The 22,636-nt window shown below is 39.5% G+C and overlaps 1 protein-coding gene across 1 annotated transcript; it reads left to right on the forward strand.

Moving 5' to 3' along the window:
• Nucleotides 1-856: 856 nt before the first annotated feature.
• LOC307264755 (protein AMBP-like) lies at nt 857-21,288 on the forward strand (the record flags this gene model as incomplete). Its single annotated transcript, XM_080046247.1, is given in 11 exon segments — nt 857-976; nt 1,315-1,454; nt 1,950-2,026; nt 2,127-2,243; nt 2,424-2,525; nt 2,813-2,868; nt 3,149-3,236; nt 3,400-3,567; nt 3,681-3,871; nt 21,196-21,207; nt 21,211-21,288. Coding segments are annotated over 11 exon segments (1,149 nt in total).
• Between the last annotated feature and the right edge of the window lie 1,348 nt (nt 21,289-22,636).

Genomic DNA, 22,636 nt, shown 5'->3' on the forward strand with positions numbered 1-22,636 from the left:
CATCCTATTAGTACATGGTCTAAAGAAAAGCATGAGCCTTTGATTGATATCCATAAAAATTTAGCGGAGATACATTCTTGTTTGACAAAATTGTATTGGGAATGAATGGGGCTGAGCTCATGTGATCGCCATTTTGATTTACGGACCCGTCCCAGACAGTCTAATGCGTGTTATACCAGGCGTGGCCACCTGTCCATGCTGGCTGCTCGGAAAAGGCACAATCCTGGGGGCCTGGGTTTTCCAGTTTTTGAGGTCAGAAACGAGGAGAATTCTGACTGGAGTATATTGGGGGGAGGGATGGGGGTTTCAGAAAGGGGGAGAGTGAGAAAAGGAGAGATTGTTATTTTTTAAAATATTTTGGCAGTCTCTAGGCACACCGTGGACCCATGGATATGTTAGAACACATTTAAAAAGTGCATTTAGCATAATATGTGACCTTTAAATCAGAGGGGCTCAACAGGGCTGCAAAAAATAAACTCTACATGGATAAAAAAAAGATATATATATAAATACCATATAAAATATCAAGGCTTCGTTACTCAGTTGTCTCTCAAATCATGACCTGTATTGATTTGTAGATGTTACCAACAACTCTAAAGTCCATTGCTTAAGTGGTCAGCTGCTCATGAAATCTGGAGCACAAAGCCAGAGAAAGAGAAGAGGGAACTTTGCACCTTAACTTGTTTTTTTTTTACTTGGCTGTGGTAGTGAGTACATATGGGGACCACTGCGGTCAATGCCCTGTGGATAGGGGAGGGGGTGTAAGGACAGTGAGGCCAGGAGGTGGCTGTTTCCTGGGATTAAGCGTTTCAGACTTCAGTCCTGTCATAGACAAGTGGACAGACAGGCCGATATAATGCAGAAAGCAGTGACTCTGGTTTCCCTGCTGGTCCTGGGGTGGACCTGGACCCTCGAGGGGGTCCCTGTACTCCCAGAACCTCTCTACCCCACACAGGAGAACTTTAATCTGGACCTGGTGAGTGGATGACTTCTGATTTCTTTTCACACAGTTACACGATGGAAAAGTCCATCACGTACACAATATTGCATATACATAGACATGCTCTAATCGAATAATCTAACAATAATTTATTGTCGTTTCCATTGGGGATGCTGCACTGAGCTGAACACATTACTTATTACAGAAGGGCAAAACTAATATTTATTTTGAAATGTGTTTTAAAGTAAATTGGGATAAACATATGTTTTTAGGTCTGATTGATATTTTAAATCAAGAGTACCCTTTTCAGTTGAAGGCATGGCATAGTTATGTTGATATGGATTTAATATATTATGATTCCACTTTTCGAACAGTTTTTGGGAACATGGCATGATGTTGCCGGAGCAAGTTCATGCCCCCACATGCAAAGTCACAAGGCAGGTGCAGCCATTGGTACAATGGTGCTGCAGAGAGGCACTGAAGGCAAACTCAAAGCGACCAAAACCAGACTCAGGTACAAAAAGAGAATACACGTGCACATGAAAAAAATTTAAAAAATATGTGCGTTTTACAGCATATTCAACGGCTCATCATCTTTAAACTTTGTCTCTCTCAACATTTTTAGTCTTAAAAACATTTTAAGGATTTTTTTTATGAATAAACTCATTTAATAGTATGTAAATAACAATGTGAACATTGGCTAATCCTGAGTGTTTTGCTCTGGCTTTGGTTTGGCAACATTTATGTGCACAGTCCAAAGTGTAAAATCCAGTGAAAAGGAACCAAGTAAAATTACTTAAGTACTGTACACACAAGTTGTACTTACTAGCATTCTTTGCACTGATGGTCTCGTTTGCTGTTATATCTTAGATATGATCATCAGAGGAAAAAATGCCAGTTTCAGAAATATTTAAATGTTCCTCATAGCACCTTTAAGTGACCCATCAGTATATCACATATATCATAACATAATAAAATGATTCCATGTTAATTTGGTCTTTATGCACAGAGATGGAGAATGTAAGGAGATGTCTGGGGAGTACGAGTTGACCACCACACCGGGACGGTTTTTCTACCATATTACTAGTAAGCCTCCCATTGCACAATCTCGCAGTGACGCAGCTTTGTTTCCCTTTCATGTTGTCCAGGAAGATTTTACAGGTATCTTCCTTTTTCCTTTCCACAGGGTGGAACGCAGACGTGGATGCCTACGTCGTTCACACAAACTACGATGAGTATGCGATAGTGATAAACAGCAAACAGAAAACAGCAGGGGAAAAGAGCACCTCAGTTAAGCTTTACAGTGAGTGGGTAATACTTTTCATTTTTGGTTTTCATTCTGTTCAATAAACCATGGGTGTTAAAACCAAGCCATGTATATTATCGTAGATTTATTCAGATTTATATTTTATTTCCATACAGTATTATGAAGTGATTATGAGGTGAATCTGCTCCGTCTAAATTACTCTTAACTCCTCTTCAGGTCGAACGATGGCTGTGAGCGCCACTGTGCTGGATGACTTCAAAACACTGGTCAGAGAACAGGGAATGAGTGATGACACTATTATCATTAAGCAGGACAAAGGTAAAACTGCGAGACGCACAGATTTTCCTGCTCATACATTTCACTAACACACATTTAAATGAACCTCCAGATGGTATTTGGGTATACTGTTGGCACTGGAACAGAGATGTTCATATCAACAATTCAGTTCTTTATTTTCCTATGAGGAAATTCTCTTTTGTAACATACTGTACATAACAACACAATACAAATTCAAAAAGACAGACGAAGACATTTAAAGATTACATTGTTTGGTTACATAATAAATGAAAGTCTTAATGCTAGTTTTTCATTTAATGTCTTTGTAGGTGACTGTGTTCCTGGAGAAGAGGTGGTAGAACCATCAACTCAGCCTGAACCTCAGGTACTCAAAATACATTTAATTACTCCAACCTCAATTATCTCATTAATTATCTTTAGATTAGATTTAAATTGTAAACATGATTTAACCAATGTAATGTTTAAAAACTGTTTTTTTAGTTCTTGTTTTATGCTTCCTGTTTATTTCAATCCACTCTGCTGTAACTCAGGGGTACATATGGGTATATTTAGATTATTTGGGGTTCAGGTGACTTTGAACCCCTGACTGTAAATCTAATCTATCTAATCCAATATCTGTTCATCTGTTTGTGGCTGTGACACAGAGGAAGAAGAGAAATGTGGTGCCTTCTTTGACTCTTGCAGACACTGAGAGCTCTGGTGATGGTGACTCACTATTTTTCAATGCCCCCCGTAAGTGATCACCGCCCTCCATCGAACAACCACATATTCTGATACACTTAACAGCTTAACACTCTGTGCTGAACAGGAGATAAGATAACCAGGTTCATAGGTTGTAAACCAGTTGGTATCTGTCCTCCGTTGTGCTGCCTCTCTCCCTCTCTTTCCCCTGTAGATGACTGCAAGGCAGCGCCAGAAACTGGGCCGTGCTTTGGCTTGCAAGACCGTTACTTCCACAACTCCTCCTCGATGAGCTGCGAACTCTTCAAGTATGGAGGCTGTTTGGGCAACGCGAACAACTTTGAAAATGAGAGGGAGTGTCTGCAGAGATGTCGCACAGAGGGTGAGGAGTGAAATACCAAACAATGTGCATATCGGATGATGATACAATATGCAGCATCAATCTATTTGCCCGAAAACCCTGCAATAACTGAAAAAAAAATTCAATCTCCCCAGCCGTTTGCCGTCTGCCCATGGTGCCCAAGTCCTGCACAGGTCAGCCACCCATTTGGGCCTTCGACTCTGCCAATGGTCTGTGTGTGCCCTACAAACAGGGCTTCTGCCAGGCCAACGCCAACAAGTTCTACAGCAAGGCAGAGTGCGAGGAGTACTGTGGAGTGGTGAAAGACGGTGAGATGATAAAAGAGATATAAAGAAAATACACATAAGGAAAAACTTTTTGAGACTGCCTGGACAACACAAAACAATCTCACAAAAATCTCAACCCACATTTTAACAGACGCAGAGCTCCTGAACGCCAACTGAGTGAGGTGAGGGAACATAACTGCTCGTCTGAACTCATCCTATGAAGATGAAACATGAACCAGCATCAAACACTACGCAAAATAACCAAACCAACAACCAAGATTAATTTGTCTAAGTTCTAAGGATATGAAGTTTTGTCAGAACAGATCACCAATAAAACAATTGATTCCTCTGTTTGTCACCGCTCCTCATTGAAGATATCAGTTATGCAACAGGCGCAACACAAATAAGTGTATTCTACAGTCTCAACCACAGAAGTTTTAGCAAAGAGTAATATGTAATGGTAATGCTTTTAAGGATTTTGATAACTGATATCTTGCTCTTGCTGTGATTGAAGAGGAGGTTACTCCCCTAGTCCAGATGACTGACCACTGGCATTTTAGACTTTTGATCTGAATGATAGGAGGGGGTCTAAGTTGTCAGTAGTGGAGGAAGTAATTAATTCCTTTAAAAAAAAGTATATAGGCGTTATATTAGCTTAACTTACTGACAATATCTAAAATATCAAATATAAAGGAAAAGTACTTAGTGATCAGTTAAACAGTCCCTTTCAGTGTTTTGCTACTATGTTTTTTGATAAATATTTTACTTGAAAAGCAGGAGAATTTTCTCAACGCATAAAGGAACCCTTACCACCAACTCCTTCAGGTTACCAGAAAACATTCAAAATCACCAAATACAAATTCTTCTAAAAACCCTTATTGTTGTAAACACAGCCCAACTAGCCTCCAATCTTCAATTTAATCTGTCTATATTGTAAGAAACCAGAACAACGTCTGTCTCTTTGAATTGTCATCTCTCCAGCAGAAAGTATTGTTCTCTACGGTGCTGAGCATTCAGCAAATAAAAAAAAAGTGTCACACCTTCTAGCAATTAGCACAACAGGATCTCGTAATTATGAGAAAATATCTTGTAATTACGACATCAGAATCACCCCTCTCATTCATCAATAACGTGGCTGGCTGGCTGCAGGACGGCAAAGATGATCAGAACCATAACAAACAGACTTAGGGTGTATTCACACATGCCGTGTTTAGTTCGGTTGAAACGAACTCAGATGCACTTCTGCCTTCGGTGCGCATCTTTCAGGCAGGTGTGAATACAGCAATCGCACTCGGGTGCGGACCAAACAAACGCTCCGAGACCCAGCTGAAGAGGTGGTCTCGATGCGTTTCCAAACGCACTCTGCTGCAGTTCGTTTGTGGTGTGAATTTGTTCGGACTCGATCCGACCCAAATGCAGGAGGCACTGTGCCTTTTCTTTCTTTTCTTTTTTAATATTTAGCCGTCAGCTTCACATTATGGGAAAGTGTTGTTGTCACCATTATTAGGAAGATTAGTTGTGGTTTGACCGGGAGCCCAGAACAATATAAATGCTGAATGTGTTCAGCGATCAGATGAAGGAGAGGGGAGCGTCTCTCGCACAGTGCCAACAGGTTCACGCTGCGCAAGAAGTGTGTGTTTTTATTTTGCTTCCCATGTACGGGACCGTCAATACTGTCCCCGTGTCAGTTTGGAGCTGAACTGCGCCGACCCAGCTGATACACAGCTTAATCAGCTGAGTGTCAGCTTGAGCCTATTCTTCTCGCGTGACGCGCATCCAGCACCAAAAATACAGTAAAAATGATGTTTCACATCGTAGGCTACAAGCCACATAACGTGGCATTGACATAAGGCTACACATTATGACCATATGAAACAACAATAATTTTATGTTTTTCCTCTTTATTTATAGGTTAGATGTAGGCCCTTTTATTATTTTTAGCCCCATATTATATCAATGATATATATTTCGCAGTTTAAACTTCGTGCTTCCTGTTTCTCTCCACCCCAGAATGTCTGTCCAATGAATGAATGACCTCAGATCACGTGTGGTTTTGCTTCGTAATGCTGGTTCACTTGCAAAAGGGGCAATATGAAAGTGGACCACACCAAACAAAAAAAATCAAAACTCTATTTGGTCTGGACCAAAGCGAGTGCACTAGCGGACTTTCCCAGTGTGAATACACCCTTAGAAACAGCTTTTTTCCTCAAGCCATCACTTCACTGAACACAATCGGGCACTGACACACACGCACACACACACACACACACACACACACACACACACACACACACACACACACACACACACACACACACACACACACACACACACACACACACAAGGACAATGTGCAATAATTGTAAAACACTGTACTATCTATTTATGGGTACATTGCACTACTGCCTTGTACTTTTTACTCTTTACTATTTTCATGTTGTGTGCATACTTGGATGCTGTTACAATTTCGTTGTACACTGTGCAATGACAATAAAAGGATTCTGATTCCGATGACGCTATCCAACGTTATCGTCTTTTATTTCCTGCTCTGATTGAGGCATTGGGAAATATTGATGTTTCTTAAAAGTGAGGAGGGCACTACTATGAGTATGTGTATGTCAACATTGTGCAAACATCTAAAGTCATTAGGACTGTTCAGGAGAAAAGCCAACAGGAATAAAAGATGAAAACGTTGGAAAGCTTCATCGTTGCCGTCCTGCAGCCAGCCAGCCACGTTATTGATGAATGATATCTTTTCTCATAAATACGAGATCCTGATGTCGTAATTACGAGATCCTTGTGTGCTAATTGCTAGATAAGGTGTGAAACTTTTTTATATTTGCTGAATGCTCAGCGCCACCATAATTCCCTCCCTGTTAAATGCCAACATTTGAATAGCATCACTGCTTCTAAACCTGCTTGAAAGTGTTTTTTTGGTCTGCACTGCAGCCTATAAATATAAGCAAAACCTAGCTCCCAATCTAAAATATAAACCCAAAATTTTGTTGGAAGGGAGCTCTAGAGAGTTGTAATGTAATTGGAAAAAACTTAAGCCTGAGTTGCTAACTTAATTCAATGACTTAAAAAGACGAAAGAGATGAGCAGAAATTTTAATTACATTTTTTTAATTATGTTTTTACAGTTTTATAATACATTTTGTTGTTGCGGTTTTAGGGCAATTTGGACCGCCAAAATTCTGAGTGGTTTTGAAGAATGTGGGAGAAAACTGTAACACCCGGAGTAAACCTGCAACACCAAAGATGTTAAAACATTTTTATGATCAACAATCTTTTTTAGGACAATTTAGAGGGTCAAACTCAGAGCCGGCCCGAGGCATAAGCGAACTAAGCGGTTGCTTAGGGCCCCCAAGTTTGTGTGTTTGATATTGACATCATATTATGCAAAGTAAGTCATCGTACAAAAAAGCAATACAATGTTTTGGTCTAGATAATTAATAGCCTAATAATTGAATGAGTTTATCTGGGAGGTAATCCGAAATTAACTGATCTTGTCACGTTCACATACATGCACAGTGTGTATTGAGTTTATTTAAAAACATTTGGGAATGGGGCTGCCCTCAGTTGCCCATGCACTGTCTATAGTCTATAGCCTATTTCAGCCTCCTCATCTGTAAAAAAAAAAAAAAAAAGAAAGCTGGACAACAGAGTTCTTCTGCTTTGGTCCTCTCACTGTATTTAAATGCATTCATTATATTACAGAGAAATATATCCCGTAAAAGATAAAGAGCTCCAAGCCCAACCCAGAGGACCCTGCATAATATTTTATTTTAAATTAATATTTTTATGGAAAATCCATGTGCCTTTCTTCAATAGCTTCTAATTCATCCGACCCAGTGTCTCCAAATCATTTGTTCACACTAAATTTCTCAGATTTAGCCTCTTAATTTTTCTCTCAAAGTGCACCGGATTCATGCATTTCACTTTAAAAACGTTTTAAAAAATCACACGGGGGGCACACCCCCGGACCCCACTAGGAGGGTCGGGATTCAGCTGTCATATATTTTCAACCATCTGGACATTGGATGCAGTAACAGAAAACACTGGGTGTGGGGATAACATTTAACAATGGGCAATAATTTGGGCAGCGCTACGATTGGAGAGGTGGTGCCCCCTGATCATGTTCCGCTTAGGGCCCCATGAAGGCTTGGGCTGGCTCTGGTCAAACTTCCGAATGATGTTAAAGAACGCAGGAGGAAACCGGAGCACCCGGAGAAAAACCTGCCTCACCACGGATGTTATTACATTTTGATAATGAGTTATTTTTTACGATAATTTAGAGGGCCACATTTCTGAATAGTTTTGAATAATGTGTTGTGCAGAAAACCTGCATCATCAAAGACAGTTTTATAACTATTCCTTTTTTGTCTTACAGTGGCCAGTGGAACAGATGTAAAATAAACGTGATCCAGGACGTGGACTCTGTCTATAGTATTTCAAAACATCATATATACCATGCCTACACCTGCAGGGGGCATGAAAGTTTTGCTGATGGAAGACAAGAACCTGCGGATGACTTTGCTCCACTTTTCTGGTGGTGTCATCAGGTAATTTTTGAAAGATGACAAAATGCATTTCTCAATTACTGGTTCCTCTAAATTCATGGCCGCCAGCAGCATCTCAGCAGGTCCAAACGTTTTGCAAAGATGTTTGAAAATGGCCTTATCAATGGTTTTAAAACTTTCTGGACTGATACAAAAATCTACACCCTCAACTTCGGCCCATATCTTTTCAAACAATCTCTTAATCATGGCCTCCGGCTTAACAATGGTGCAGTTCACTCCTGCTTTCTTGAAGGTCCGCGAAACAAGCTTCTCCACAAGGATTCGGACAGACATTTTCTTATTTTCTGTCTCTGTTCTTTTCTGTGCTTTTTTCTCCTGCTGGCAACTGACAACTGGTTCCTGTTGGCAACTGTCCACTGCTTCTTGCTGGCAACTGACCACTGCTTCTTGCTGGCAACTGACCACTGCTTCAGGCACTGAAGGTTCACTCTCGGTGACCTCTACTGATGGTGTCGGTGTCACTGACTCCTTGTCCATTAAAGCAACTCTCACCTTGTCGCTGTGGGTGTTAGCCTGAGTGTTCACCCACCACCTCAACAGTCCTAGGAAACGCCACACTTTGCCATTTATTTCACTATAAATTGCAGCCTGTGATTTAAAATCCTGCACTGACTTGCAGGATACATTCTTATTTGTTTCTGGGACCATCTCCGGCATCATCCCTTCTGTGACGTGATTGTACAGAAGTTCACAAAGTGCTTTGGTGAATATTAGGAGCTTTTCGTTGGAAATGTCATTCAAATGACGAAACACACAAACTTCCTTTCCGTCTTGTTGTTTCTCACCATCCTCTGTAAGAAGCAGAGAGTCAACATCTGCAACCAGTGACTTTATTGACTCCCTGCAGTCAACAATGCAGTTGCAGTCCAGGCAACATTTTGACTTCAGCTCTGCCACAATTCGATGTATTGATGTTATGGCAAAGCTCTTTACAAAAAATGTCTTCATCTGGTTCCCCTCTCCTTTCCAAGACTGTTTGCTGTCAGCTTTATTTATTGGGCTTGCCGAATTGCTCTCTTCCAAACTATTTACCTCTTCAGCAATGAACTGAGCGATGTCATTTGCCATAACTTCGGCCTCTAGAGAGGTGTTAGACTGCAGCAACTCATATTCAGATTGAGTCACATCCTCTAAAAGTGGCTCTGTAATTTCACTGGCCACTTTCAAAATGATCTCCTTGACAGCTTTAGTTGTTGCAACCACAAAGCTGTCATCTGATGCTCCTGAGACCTTCTCCAGGATTTCGAGTTCCACAAATCTGGCTGGTGACTGACGACAGCCATTGGTATCTGTCACCTTCAGCTCTTCCATCTCCCGTTGTCCGTTAGTGTCCATCTCAATGGAGCTGGTCAGACTTGATCTCTGTCTTGGTGGTCGAGGTGTGCACAAATCTCTCATTTTGCCTGTAGATGCTTTGAGCATGTCACAGGCATGAACCACCATCAGATCAAGTCTCTGCGAAGAAGTGAAGCGTGGAGTCAGTACAGGGTCCAGAGTGTCTGAATTAACAATGAGGGCAGAGTTAACAGTCTTTGCAACTTCTGTAACAACCAGCTTCGTCAGGCGTTTTGAGCTGTCACACTGGACTTGATATTCAACGTCCAGAACCTGAGCAAAGGTCCGAGGGAGTATGTCACCCAGACTGGACAAAACATGCTCTTCTGACATGATTACATTCATGCTCTCAAGTGCTCTCAACAAGGAATTGGACACTAATACAATTATGTCCAAAAAAAGCTCTGCCAACAATACTTTTGTGGCATCATCAGGGCTACCATTCTTCAACATTCCCCACTGTTCTGCTGTTATCCTTTGAAAAAAGGATTGAATCAGTGGGCGAACGGAAGATTCTCTAATCTCCAGTATCTCCTCTGTCTGTGAAGTTCCTGTTTTATCCATTGTTATTGTTCCTTTTACGGTCAATTACAGTATATGCGATTGGTTTAGTTTTCACCTGCTTGTCTCTGTGTCCAACACTTATGGAATTGAAGAACTAAATGATGTCACTGGGTCATACAAACATCAAAGGCAGAGATCACAGGTAATAAGAGATCAAAGGAAACAATGATTCCCTAAACCACGCCCACAAACTGTAGATACTTAGCAACCGTTGCTAGGCAAATGTTAACTTAAATGGGTAAGGTTACTAGATTTCTAAAATGAAAACATGGGACAATGTGAGTTTAGTGCTCAAAATATCATTCAAATATCCAATGTGTTTCGCTATTAAAGAAAATAAGGGGACAATTCCGGATTCATGTAATTTGACAATTGTAATTGTGCTGGGTCAAGATCTCTCGCAAAATCTCCCTATCTCCCTGCTCTGATGCAATATTAGTTGTAGCCCTCTCCTTATAATGTCGCTCCAGGAAGCCCAAGATGGCCATGTATTTCCACCTCTTGTGAGAGGTAGTACCAGGCCCCCAGGAGCAGTGCCTTCTTCCTCAATCCAGCAGTGCTCAGTGGCCAAGCCTGGTATTTTTTTTTTCTCTGGCTGTGGATGGGTCCCCAAAACACAAGGGTGTCAGATGCAGATATCCCCTTCAGCGGAAGGGGCGGAATTACAGGGCATGGGACCTCTCGGCTGAAAAAAAAATGAATGGGAGTCGATGGAAAGTAATCTATTATTTTCTGGTCCCAGTCATTTAATGCCTTGGATTACATATGTTTTGTATGGGTCTAAAAGATTATTTTTCATGTGAAGAGTTTGACGGTATGTTGGGTGATTATTCGTCTAACGGCTTTTGAAAAAATGTAACGAGAACAACTACATGTCTTGTCGCCTCTGTGACGTCACCTCAATACACATTCCCTCCACTTCTCGACTGACAGTGCTAATGCTAATGCTAATGGCTGGCGTGGACAACGCCGACAATCTCCCAACTCGAGAAATTTAAACTCTCCACATGTCCACTTTTATAGTGGTTTTCGCCACGCTGAAGACTATTGTCTTGTCCTTGAAAGAAGGCGGTAAAGTGCATTAAAGACACAGCCATGTTTCTGAGCTAAGCGGGTGCGAGTGGTGACGTATATCATAAGTGTCAAGAGCAGCGAAGAGCTGTAGTCCACAAAAGCGCTCTGCACGAAAAAATACCATCTAGACCCACACAAAACATATGTGTAATCGAAGGCATTTAATGACTGGGACCAGAAAATAATACATTTCTTTCCATTGACTACTGTTGTAATTTTTCGAGCCGAGAGGTCCGATGTCCCGGAAGTAAGTGGCTTCCGCTTATCAGCTCTATACAAGCGGGGAACAGGATCGTGTCTCTGCAAAAAAATTCTGGATTTCAATCAAAGGTTCATAATTATCTTTAAACCATGTACTAATAAAATGTAAGTTTTCTCTTTTCAAGCGTTTTATTAGCAGTTTTTAGCAGTTATTTAGCAGAGGGGGGGTGGGCCGCTGAAATGATCCGTAGTGAGGCCCAGCCTCCGGGCTCAGTGCTCCGGATTTATATAATTGCTTGTATGCTTAATACTACTATTAAAATCTTGTGTCGGAGATTATTCTTTTTAATTAACATGAATGACGTTGATGGTTGATTCAAGAACGTTGCTCACTACCTAGCAGCACACGCTGTCAATCAGCGCCAGCCCACTAGCTTAGCCTTTAGCTTACATTAGCTAATCATTGTTTCCCAGATGGCAGGAAGAATATTCGTTTAGAACCTGTTAACTATTATATTACTTTACAACAACGGGAGTGTAATTAAAAATATCACACATAGAGAATCATCTGACATGTTAATAACTTATACTTTCATGTTCTGTAAACAATGCGATGCTACAATGCTAACGAGAGAATATTTCGACAACGGCTAATAGTTAAATGAGATAATATCATTATTTAACATGAAAATACTATAAATAATTCTTACCTGTAACCCCCGGGAGAGCAGCAATGTCCCGCCAGGCTTGATTCCTCTTGTTGTGGTTGTGATATTCCTTTAAAGTGAGGTAGTAGAGGACCGGATACTCCGACACAGCTAGTATCAGTCTCTCATCTGACATGTTTCAGTTTAAGTTTTTTGTTGATACCAATTTAGTCCTGCTACCTCCTCGATTTTGATTGGTCGTTCGAAGAAATTTCTATCTGTGCTTTCATAGGATTGAATAGAATGAATGGGCGACATGTTTTCAATCAGCTGTCCCTTTCTCTATACAGTAGGTCCATGGTCTCCTTCAATGTAAGTTGGTTAATTTTTTAACTTTGACCGCTGTCAACCGTTGTTAGACAGTTAAAAATTCCTAACCAGAAGTAGCTGACCGGAAGTTCGAACACAATTGCAGAATAATTTTGTATTAAAAGTTGGCGGGGCCAAATTTGGTGAATAGACATAGGACGTCTGATCACATGTGTAGGCTACTTATTACCACAAATTAACTGAAAAACATTTTCAGAAAATCTAGAGTCTGATCTTTGTCACCATCATTGTACTCTCCGTACTCGGGCTACTTAGGCCTATACTTCTCCTCCAGTCTTTCTTATTTTCCCTTAATTTCTTGTTTTCTCTCTGTTTTATCTAGCCTAATCTCTTTGCTTCTTTTTTATTCAGTTTTTTCCATTCTCATTCTGTTCTTCCTCTCTGATCTTTAATGGGCTATAAAGGCCTAGATCGTAGGCTAGGTTATTTTTTAGATAGCCCTACACTACGGCTATCAGACTCACATGGCTTTCATAGTTTTATAAATTGACAGGCTAAGGCTCTATAATTAGGCAATATCATTACCATTTCGCCTCTATCCCTTCGATGTTTCCTAGCTCATGGACTAGTCGATCAGTCCAAACTTAAAACTTCCATTTAAAAGTAGGGGAAATAAGTCGCTACGTGCATCCCTAATCACGTTACTATGAGAGTAGTTTAACATTATTACATGATAAGAGTTAACATTGCAATAGAGTTAGCACATAAATACGTGATAGTTTTGTCAATATGTGAAATTTGGAGAAAGACAAATATTACAAATATACAATTTAAGTTTTTTTTATTAAAACGTGATGATGAGATAAGCTTCTATCCTGTTATAACGTATACATTCCACATTCTAACATAACATGATTACGTTCTCATCACGTTATAACATGGTCAATATGTATCTCATTACAACCTGATATGCATCACATTTTAACAACAAAAAATACAAACCAAAAATCAATAAGGTGATTATTTAATGCCATGACTTCAAAAACTAAAGAGATGAGTAGACATTTTTAATTCGAAATATTTTATTGATGTACAGTTTTATAATCAATTTTGTTGTTGTTGCTTTTTAGGGCAATTTGGACTGCTAAACTTCCAAATGAAAACGCAGGAGGAAACCGGAGCACCCGGAGAAAAACCTGCCTCATCGCGACTGTTAATACATTTTTCTTATCAGTTATTTTTTAAGACAATTTAGAGGGCCACATTTACTGTATAGTTTTAAATTTTGTGCGAGGAAACTGGAGTGCCCGGAGAAAATGTGCGTCACCAAAGATTTTTTATACAGTTCTATAACTATTTGTGGTTTGTCTGACAGTGGCCAGTGGAACAGATGTATAAACGTGATCCAGGACGTGGACTCTGTCTATAGTATTTCAAAACATCATATATACCATGCCTACACCTGCAGGGGGCATAAAAGTTTTGCTGATGGAAGACAAGAACCTGCGGATTACTTTGCTCCACTTTTCTGGTGGTGTCATCAGGTAATTTTTGAAAGATGACAAAATGCATTTCTCAATTACTGGTTCCTCTAAATTCATGGCCGCCAGCAGCATCTCAGCAGGTCCCAAATTTTTGCAAAGATGTTTGAAAATGGCCTTATCAATGGTTTTAAAACTTTCTGGACTGATACAAAAATCTACACCCTCAACTTCGGCCCATATCTTTTCAAACAATCTCTTAATCATGGCCTCCGGCTTAACAATGGTGCAGTTCACTCCTGCTTTCTTGAAGGTCCGCGAAACAAGCTTCTCCACAAGGATTCGGACAGACATTTTCTTATTTTCTGTCTCTGTTCTTTTCTGTGCTTTTTTCTCCTGCTGGCAACTGACAACTGGTTCCTGTTGGCAACTGACCACTGCTTCTTGCTGGCAACTGACCACTGCTTCAGGTACTGAAGGTTCACTCTCGGTGACCTCTACTGATGGTGTCGGTGTCACTGACTCCTTGTCCATTAAAGCAACTCTCACCTTGTCGCTGTGGGTGTTAGCCTGAGTGTTCACCCACCACCTCAACAGTCCTAGGAAACGCCACACTTTGCCATTTATTTCACTATAAATTGCAGCCTGTGATTTAAAATCCTGCACTGACTTGCAGGATACATTCTTATTTGTTTCTGGGACCATCTCCGGCATCATCCCTTCTGTGACGTGATTGTACAGAAGTTCACAAAGTGCTTTGGTGAATATTAGGAGCTTTTCGTTGGAAATGTCATTCAAATGACGAAACACACAAACTTCCTTTCCGTCTTGTTGTTTCTCACCATCCTCTGTAAGAAGCAGAGAGTCAACATCTGCAACCAGTGACTTTATTGACTCCCTGCAGTCAACAATGCATTTGCAGTCCAGGCAACATTTTGACTTCAGCTCTGCCACAATTCGATGTATTGATGTTATGGCAAAGCTCTTTACAAAAAATGTCTTCATCTGGTTCCCCTCTCCTTTCCAAGACTGTTTGCTGTCAGCTTTATTTATTGGGCTTGCCGAATTGCTCTCTTCCGAACTATTTACCTCTTCAGCAATGAACTGAGCGATGTCATTTGCCATAACTTCGGCCTCTAGAGAGGTGTTAGACTGCAGCAACTCATATTCAGATTGAGTCACATCCTCTAAAAGTGGCTCTGTAATTTCACTGGCCACTTTCAAAATGATCTCCTTGACAGCTTTAGTTGTTGCAACCATAAAGCTGTCATCTGATGCTCCTGAGACCTTCTCCAGGATTTCGAATTCCACAAATCTGGCTGGTGACTGACGAAAGTCATTGGTATCTGTCACCTTCAGCTCTTCGATCTCCCGTTGTCCGTTAGTGTCCATCTCAATGGAGCTGGTCAGACTTGATCTCTGTCTTGGTGGTCGAGGTGTGCACAAATCTCTCATTTTGCCTGTAGATGCTTTGAGCATGTCACAGGCATGAACCACCATCAGATCAAGTCTCTGCGAAGAAGTGAAGCGTGGAGTCAGTACAGGGTCCAGAGTGTCTGAATTAACAATGAGGGCAGAGTTAACAGTCCTTGCAACTTCTGTAACAACCAGCTTCGTCAAGCGTTTTGAGCTGTCACACTGGACTTGATATTCAACGTCCAGAACCTGAGCAAAAGTCCTAGGAAGTATGTCACCCAGACTGGACAAAACATGCTCTTCTGACATGATAACGTTCATGCTCTCAAGTGCTCTCAACAAGGAATTGGACACTAATACAATTATGTCCAAAAAAAGCTCTGCCAACAATACTTTTGTGGCATCATCAGGGCTACCATTCTTCAACATTCCCCACTGTTCTGCTGTTATCCTTTGAAAAAAGGATTCGATCAGTGGGCGAACGGAAGATTCTCTAATCTCCAGTATCTCCTCTGTCTGTGAAGTTACTGTTTTATCCATTGTTATTGTTCCTTTTACGTTCAATTATATGCGGTGATTGGTTTAGTTTCCACCTACTTGTCTCTGTGTCTAACACTTTTAGAATTGAAGAACTAAATGATGTCACTGGGTCATACAAACATCAAAGGCAGAGATCACAGGTAATAAGAGATCAAAGGAAACGAGGATTCCCTAAACCACGCCCACAAACAGATACTGTAGCTTAGCGACTGTTGATAGGCATTTTGTATGGTTACTAGATTTCTAAAATAAAAACCTGGGACAATCTGAGTTTAGTGCTCAAAATATCGTTCAAATATCCAATGTGTTTCACTATTAAAGGAAAAAAGGAGACTATTCCAGATTCATGTAATTTGACTATTTTAAGGCGAGACACGGCAGGCAAAAACATCGTTTTTTTAAGCACTGGTCAATTTTGAGATTTGTGTCTATTTAGCTTCCATAACATGTCTTCTTTCATACTAGTATGGATAAAATGTCCAAAATATACGTTTTAGGTATTTATTTTACTAAACTTTGACTGCTTGCGTCTGTATTTTGCTCCTAAATTCGTCAAAAGTGAGCATTCTAACGTAACATACAGCACCGCGACCGCTGTATGAATCATAATAACCATGGTACTGTTGGAAAGCTCTGAATCTCAAGAACGACGTTATCTGATCCAAATATGGTCATTTCCTTTGTATCAGTAACCAATCGTGAAAGTGTGAGGAGGGATTCAATGCTAGGAAAGCGACCTCATTGGCTAATGCACATTTCTGACGATGTGATTCGCTAAAAGGCATCACGTGAGCCCCGGGTAGCTCGAAAATCACAAAATAAAATGGGAAAAACGTCGAAAATATGCCAAACCAAGACAAAAAAAATACTTAATCAATTGGCTACGGACATTACATGATCGCCATTTGAAGGGGAGAAGTGTTAAAGACATGTAAATCACGCCGATCACGTCGGAGAGACACAGACGATCAGAGGGGAGATGGTGGGGAGAGAGAGCGTCTGTGCCGACAGGAGCAGGTTGACAGACAGTGGCTAATAATGAATTAACCACGTTTAAATTAGCATGTGGATGTAAATGTTACTATGCTATGGTTTATATATGTTAAGCAGTGGTAGGCCTATATGGCATTGAAGGGTGTAGGGCCTAATTCAATAAATTACTCTAGCTATTATCAGCAGAATTCACGTTTTTATCTTTAACGGCCGTTTTCTCAAAATGAGCTTTTTCCAATACTCTGCGAAAGATATCTCAACTTCTAGACCACTGACATCAACCAAACTTTCTATGATCATTCATAGCACTATTTTAAAGGTTTTTACAGAAGGATTTGTTAATATATTGTTAATTGTCTGATTTATGATACATTTTCCTCCTAAAAACATGCCGAAAATGCATTTCTAAGACATGTACATAGTCTTTTTTGATTTATTAAATGAAAAAAGGCTGTATCCAAAATCTGTTGTGTAAAAACTTTAGAAACTAATATGTGGTTAAAATAAAATAGAGATTTTAACTCTGGCTTTATCCAACATCTCAAAATCTTTCTCGAAAAATGACCCAAATTTACGCATAATTGGTTAAATATTGCCATATTTGCATATTTAATAAAATATTAAAGAAAAACATGTAATACAAAAAATGATTGTGTTTGTGTCAGTAATCAACTGGCAAAGTTTCATGATGATATCTATAAGTTAAAAAAAAATCCCTATTCACCTGGGGTGTCTCGCCTTAATTGTGCTGTAATAAACTGATCAGCATACTGATGAAATTTTATAAGGCCTATAAACTAAAAACCACAAATAAACTGACTAATTAATTAAACCTTTTCAGAAAATCTGAGCTTTTCGCTGTGCACGTTAGACCCCTTCAAGGCCTACTGGAGGCAAAACAAAGGTTAACTGCAAGCACATACTAACTGACCACAGAGGAGTAAACAGCCTGAAAATGTAGTCTTGTGTCTTGTGTTGTTGGGTGCCAGAAACGTAATAGAACTACATTGAAGACAACTTTGGTCAAACACAATTTGACGGAAAAGATAATAAAAAAAATGCTCTCAGGCTCTCAACCCTTGGGAGAACTTCGGACTGTACGACACAAAACTCCGGCATTAAAATGTGTGTAGGCCTACTTAAGTCATGCACATGACCATTCAGGACATAATTGTACGCATCTAAAGATGTATATGCTCTCATTTGGTCTGTACTGTACACGCTTGGTTTGTTTATCAAGTACGTGTACATTTCAGGCCATTCAACCGTTGGTAAACGTGTCAGCTCAGCCATCCAAATTTCCCATTTTGACAAAATCGCAGATCAACGTGCAAAGTTTTTATCACGTTATAAAGTGATTAGTCTTCCCACGTGATAATGACGTCATCAATCATTATCACGTGATAAAGTGATGAAAACCTAGCACGTTAATACGTGATATTGCTAGTCCTAGTCATAACCCATGATAGTTTAGAACGTGATAATACTGCATCTCTTTTATTTCCCTATTGGGAAGCGTATCAATGTTCCCAGTGGGGGTAGTGTTGTATAGCCTACTGAACAACTGAACTTTATCTACAAAACAAAATATGACATTAATAAAACGCCCCATTTGGTTCCATATTAACCTGTCTACTCTAGTGGCATCCATTCATTGCTGCAGGCTTCTGCACGAGGCTTTTTTTGACCATCTTAAATATTTTAAATAGATAGAAAGACAGGTAATTGTTGCAGGGGTATATAGTTTGGCATGAAATAATTTAGGAAAAGAACAGTCTTTTTTTGTATTTCCATCACAAAAAAAATCTGAACAGAATACACCTGCATCACAGAAGATGTTTTTTTTTTTTTTTTTTTTTTTTTTTTTACAGTGGCCAGTGGAGCAGAGAGCAAAATGTTAGGCAGGACCTATGGGCAGGACGTGAACTCTTTGGTACTTCAGAATACCAAATACCATCTATACCATGCCTACACCTGCAGGGGGCATTAATGTTTTGCAGATGGAAGACAAGAACCTTCGGATGACCCTGCTCCACTTCTCTGATGGTGTCATCAGGTAATTCTTGAAAAATGACAATGTATTTTATTTTTCAATTGCTGGTTCCTCTCTAAATTCATGGACACCAGCACGATCTCTGCATGGCCAAACTTTCTGCAAAGATTATTGAAAGTGGCTTTGTCAAGGTTTTTTTCAAAGTTTTGGGAGACTCAGATAATGTGAATGAAACATACAGTAAATGATTTTCCCAATTTTACTTTTATGCACCAAAGGCATTCTAGAACCTGACATCAGATAAAATGTCAAACCAAAAACCGGCTAAGGGCTCTGGGCTGGCCCATGGACCTATTATAACTCTGGCCTCACTCCTTCGTTTTGCTCCAAATCAACTTGTATAGATAATAATGAGACTTTTTCTAATGTCTTCAATCCATTTCTTCAAAATACATTACCATTAAAAGTCAAAAAAGTCTCTGTCATGTCCTGGCGTTTTGGTTTAACACTCACAGACACACACACACACACACACACACACACACACACACACACACACCTGTAATTTAACTAATTATTAACTTATCATAATTCATTATGTACTAACCCTAACCCAAGAAATAAATGTACTTGACCAAAGGTATGCTTTTAACAAATACATTCAGTGATGTTTGTACAAATTTCAATATTACTATCTATCTATCTATCTATCTATCTATCTATCTATCTATCTATCTATCTATCTATCTATCTATCTATCTATCTATCTATCTATCTATCTATCTATCTATCTATCTATCTATCTATCTATCTATCTATCTATCTATCTATCTATCTATCTATCTATCTATCTATCTATCTATCTATCTATCTATCTATCTATCTATCTATCTTTTTTTACATTTGAAGTTCAAACAGGAAAAAGCTGAAATGTGCCAGTTTTTACTAGCATAGGCTACTGTTGTGGAAGTAGACTAAACAGATCATGGCTGAAAGAAGCCAAATTGATTTAGGCCTATATAGCACATATATCAATTTGCTTCGGAGGGCTAGCCCTTACAATCTGTATGCCTATACTAGCATACAATTTTCTGTCCCCAAAAAGCAGAGAGCTCCCCAAAAACACCATGTACCTGGGAAAAATGGAGGGAGAAATGTAGAGAGAGAGAGAGATTATTACATTAGCCTATTCGTTTGTGATACATCAGGGATTATGCAATGTTGTGTAGATGTTCAAAGTACTTTAAAGCTACATTGGTTGCAGATAGGGGTCAGGCAACTCCTAGGTCCATTATTAAATACATCTGTAAGGTTGTGAGATGATGATTGGGTCCGGAAAGTCAAACAAATAAAGTTCTGATACACAAATCTATATTTTTCTTTTGGATTTTCCTCCAATCTTTGCTTTCTTCAGTGAAATAATGATTAGCCTAAAACATTCATTGGGATTAAATTATCTGAGAAGTTTATAAGCGATATCACTATACTAACAACTGATAGAGATCTGACTCATAATAAGGGGTCCCCAACCAGACTGATTGTTTAGTGTGGGATTAAAGGAATGGTTCAGAAACACTGTTCGATCTGTTAAAGAATATTTTATAAGATGATGAAGATATATGTATTGCCGTGTTTGGTAAAGAGACCAGTAACTTTGCAAGTAAATATCTACCAAGGCCAAAAGGACCATTTTCTTGAAGTCAAAATGAGATGCAAAACAAACCTGACCTCTCTGCAGTGTAACTGACCCCAAACATATAGTCACACCACCATGAATAAAAACAAGTTCTAAAATTATTTTAAATAAATGAATTAAGATCCTACACATTTTCACATTCTTAGTCTAATTAACCATGCACACATCCAGCCGTTCATTGATTGGTCATAACCAGGAGGGGGCGATATGGCTCTTTTTATAGATGGTGAAGAATTATTATTTCACACAATCTCCATCAGACACTTGCACACACATTCATACAGTCACAAACAGCTCCTTTCTTATTTTTCTGTGATTAGCTATTGCACCTCCATTTGAGCTATATTTCCTCGCTGCTTATGTTTATTTGTTTATTTTATTTTTTACAGCAAATGAGTCATGCAGTGCTGCAAAACCACCTCATAACCTCACCACTTCTTGATCTCTCTCTCTCTTTCTCTCTCTCTCTCTCTCTCTCTCTCTCTCTCTCTCTCTCTCTCTCTCTCTCTCTCTCTCCTGTGAAGGAGCCAGGCTTCCTGCTCTTAGTTCCCAGAGTTCCCGGCTGCTGGCAGTAGAATGCTGGGAATATCCGGAGAGGAAGAGGAAGTGACATCACAGCGATGACCTTCCGTACCAGGCCATATCACCTGGTGCTGGCTGGAAGAGAGCTACCAAACAAGCTTAAACACAAGTACACACACACACACACATACAAAACCAGAAGCACACACTCCACACTTCTCTCACTCTCAGCATACATACACACATACATACGCGCACATTCACTGGGAAACCTTATTGACACACATTGACACTTCAGTTTGCTTTCTAGGAGAAGAGAAAGAAAGAAAGAAAGAAAGAAAGAAAGAAAGAAAGAAAGAAAGAAAGAAAGAAAGAAAGAAAGAAAGAAAGAAAGAAAGAAAGAAAGAAAGAAAGAAAGAGGAGGGCAAGTTCCCATGAAGAGAGAGAGGAAGCGATAAATTCAAGGGGTCATGCAGAAAACTTTCCAATACCTTTGAATAAACAGACTGAGCTAACCACATATTTGACAGGAAAATTCCCCCACCACGTTTCAGAGTCTGTGTGTCGACAGAGTCTTTCATATTAATCTTTGGGACATTTTTCTGCAGATTATTAACGTTTACTTTTGATTGTTTGATTACAATTTTTTTGATAATATCTTTAACTGAAAGTGGCTACGTTTTTGTTGATTCCAGCGGCCCCTTTGGACAAAAGCGGTAGTGTTTTTACGACACCAGAGCCTGCTGTTGTAAAAACCTTTACTAGTGCATTCCGGCAGCTTGTACATTTGTATGGGGAGTGATGAGGTAATATATAAATTAGTGACTATGTGAGATTAATAATGGTTGGACAATGGTGAAGCAAAGTCAACTTTGAATTAGAAGGCTACCGTTTGGGAAACAAATGGCTTTTCTGGTCTGCCTGCCATGAATAGTTTTGTCTGATTTTTGCAGTGATTCATACCTGAGCAAATGCATTAAAAATGCCTATAACTAGATTAAAAAATATATATTTTCATTGCTCATTGCTGTAACAGGTCATTTAGAATCATCAGAGGAAAAATTAGACTATTTCATAAACATTTCAAATTCCCCGTAGTCTCTTTAAGTACGAATTTTGAATGCAGGGCTTATACAGAACACAAAGATTCCTCCACCAGCCCAAACAAAGTGAAACAGAAATCCATAAACACAGGTTCCACACAGATGGGAGTATAGACGCAGTTAACATTTGGTCGTGTTGGAGATATTGACTTGGAGTTTGGAGAGCATCACAGAGGTTACATTATTCGGGACCAAAGGATGGGGAAACAAGAAAAACCCACATACTTGCACAAACACGCACATACAAGGATATATTTATTTATTTATGTATTTATTTATTTATTATTCTTTCGGACAATTCCACCAATACACAATTTTCTCTTTCATAACTTCATACATCTATGAAC

Source organism: Ammodytes marinus (genome assembly GCF_949987685.1).
Source record: "Ammodytes marinus genome assembly, chromosome: 18".
NCBI classification, from domain to species: domain Eukaryota; kingdom Metazoa; phylum Chordata; class Actinopteri; order Uranoscopiformes; family Ammodytidae; genus Ammodytes; species Ammodytes marinus.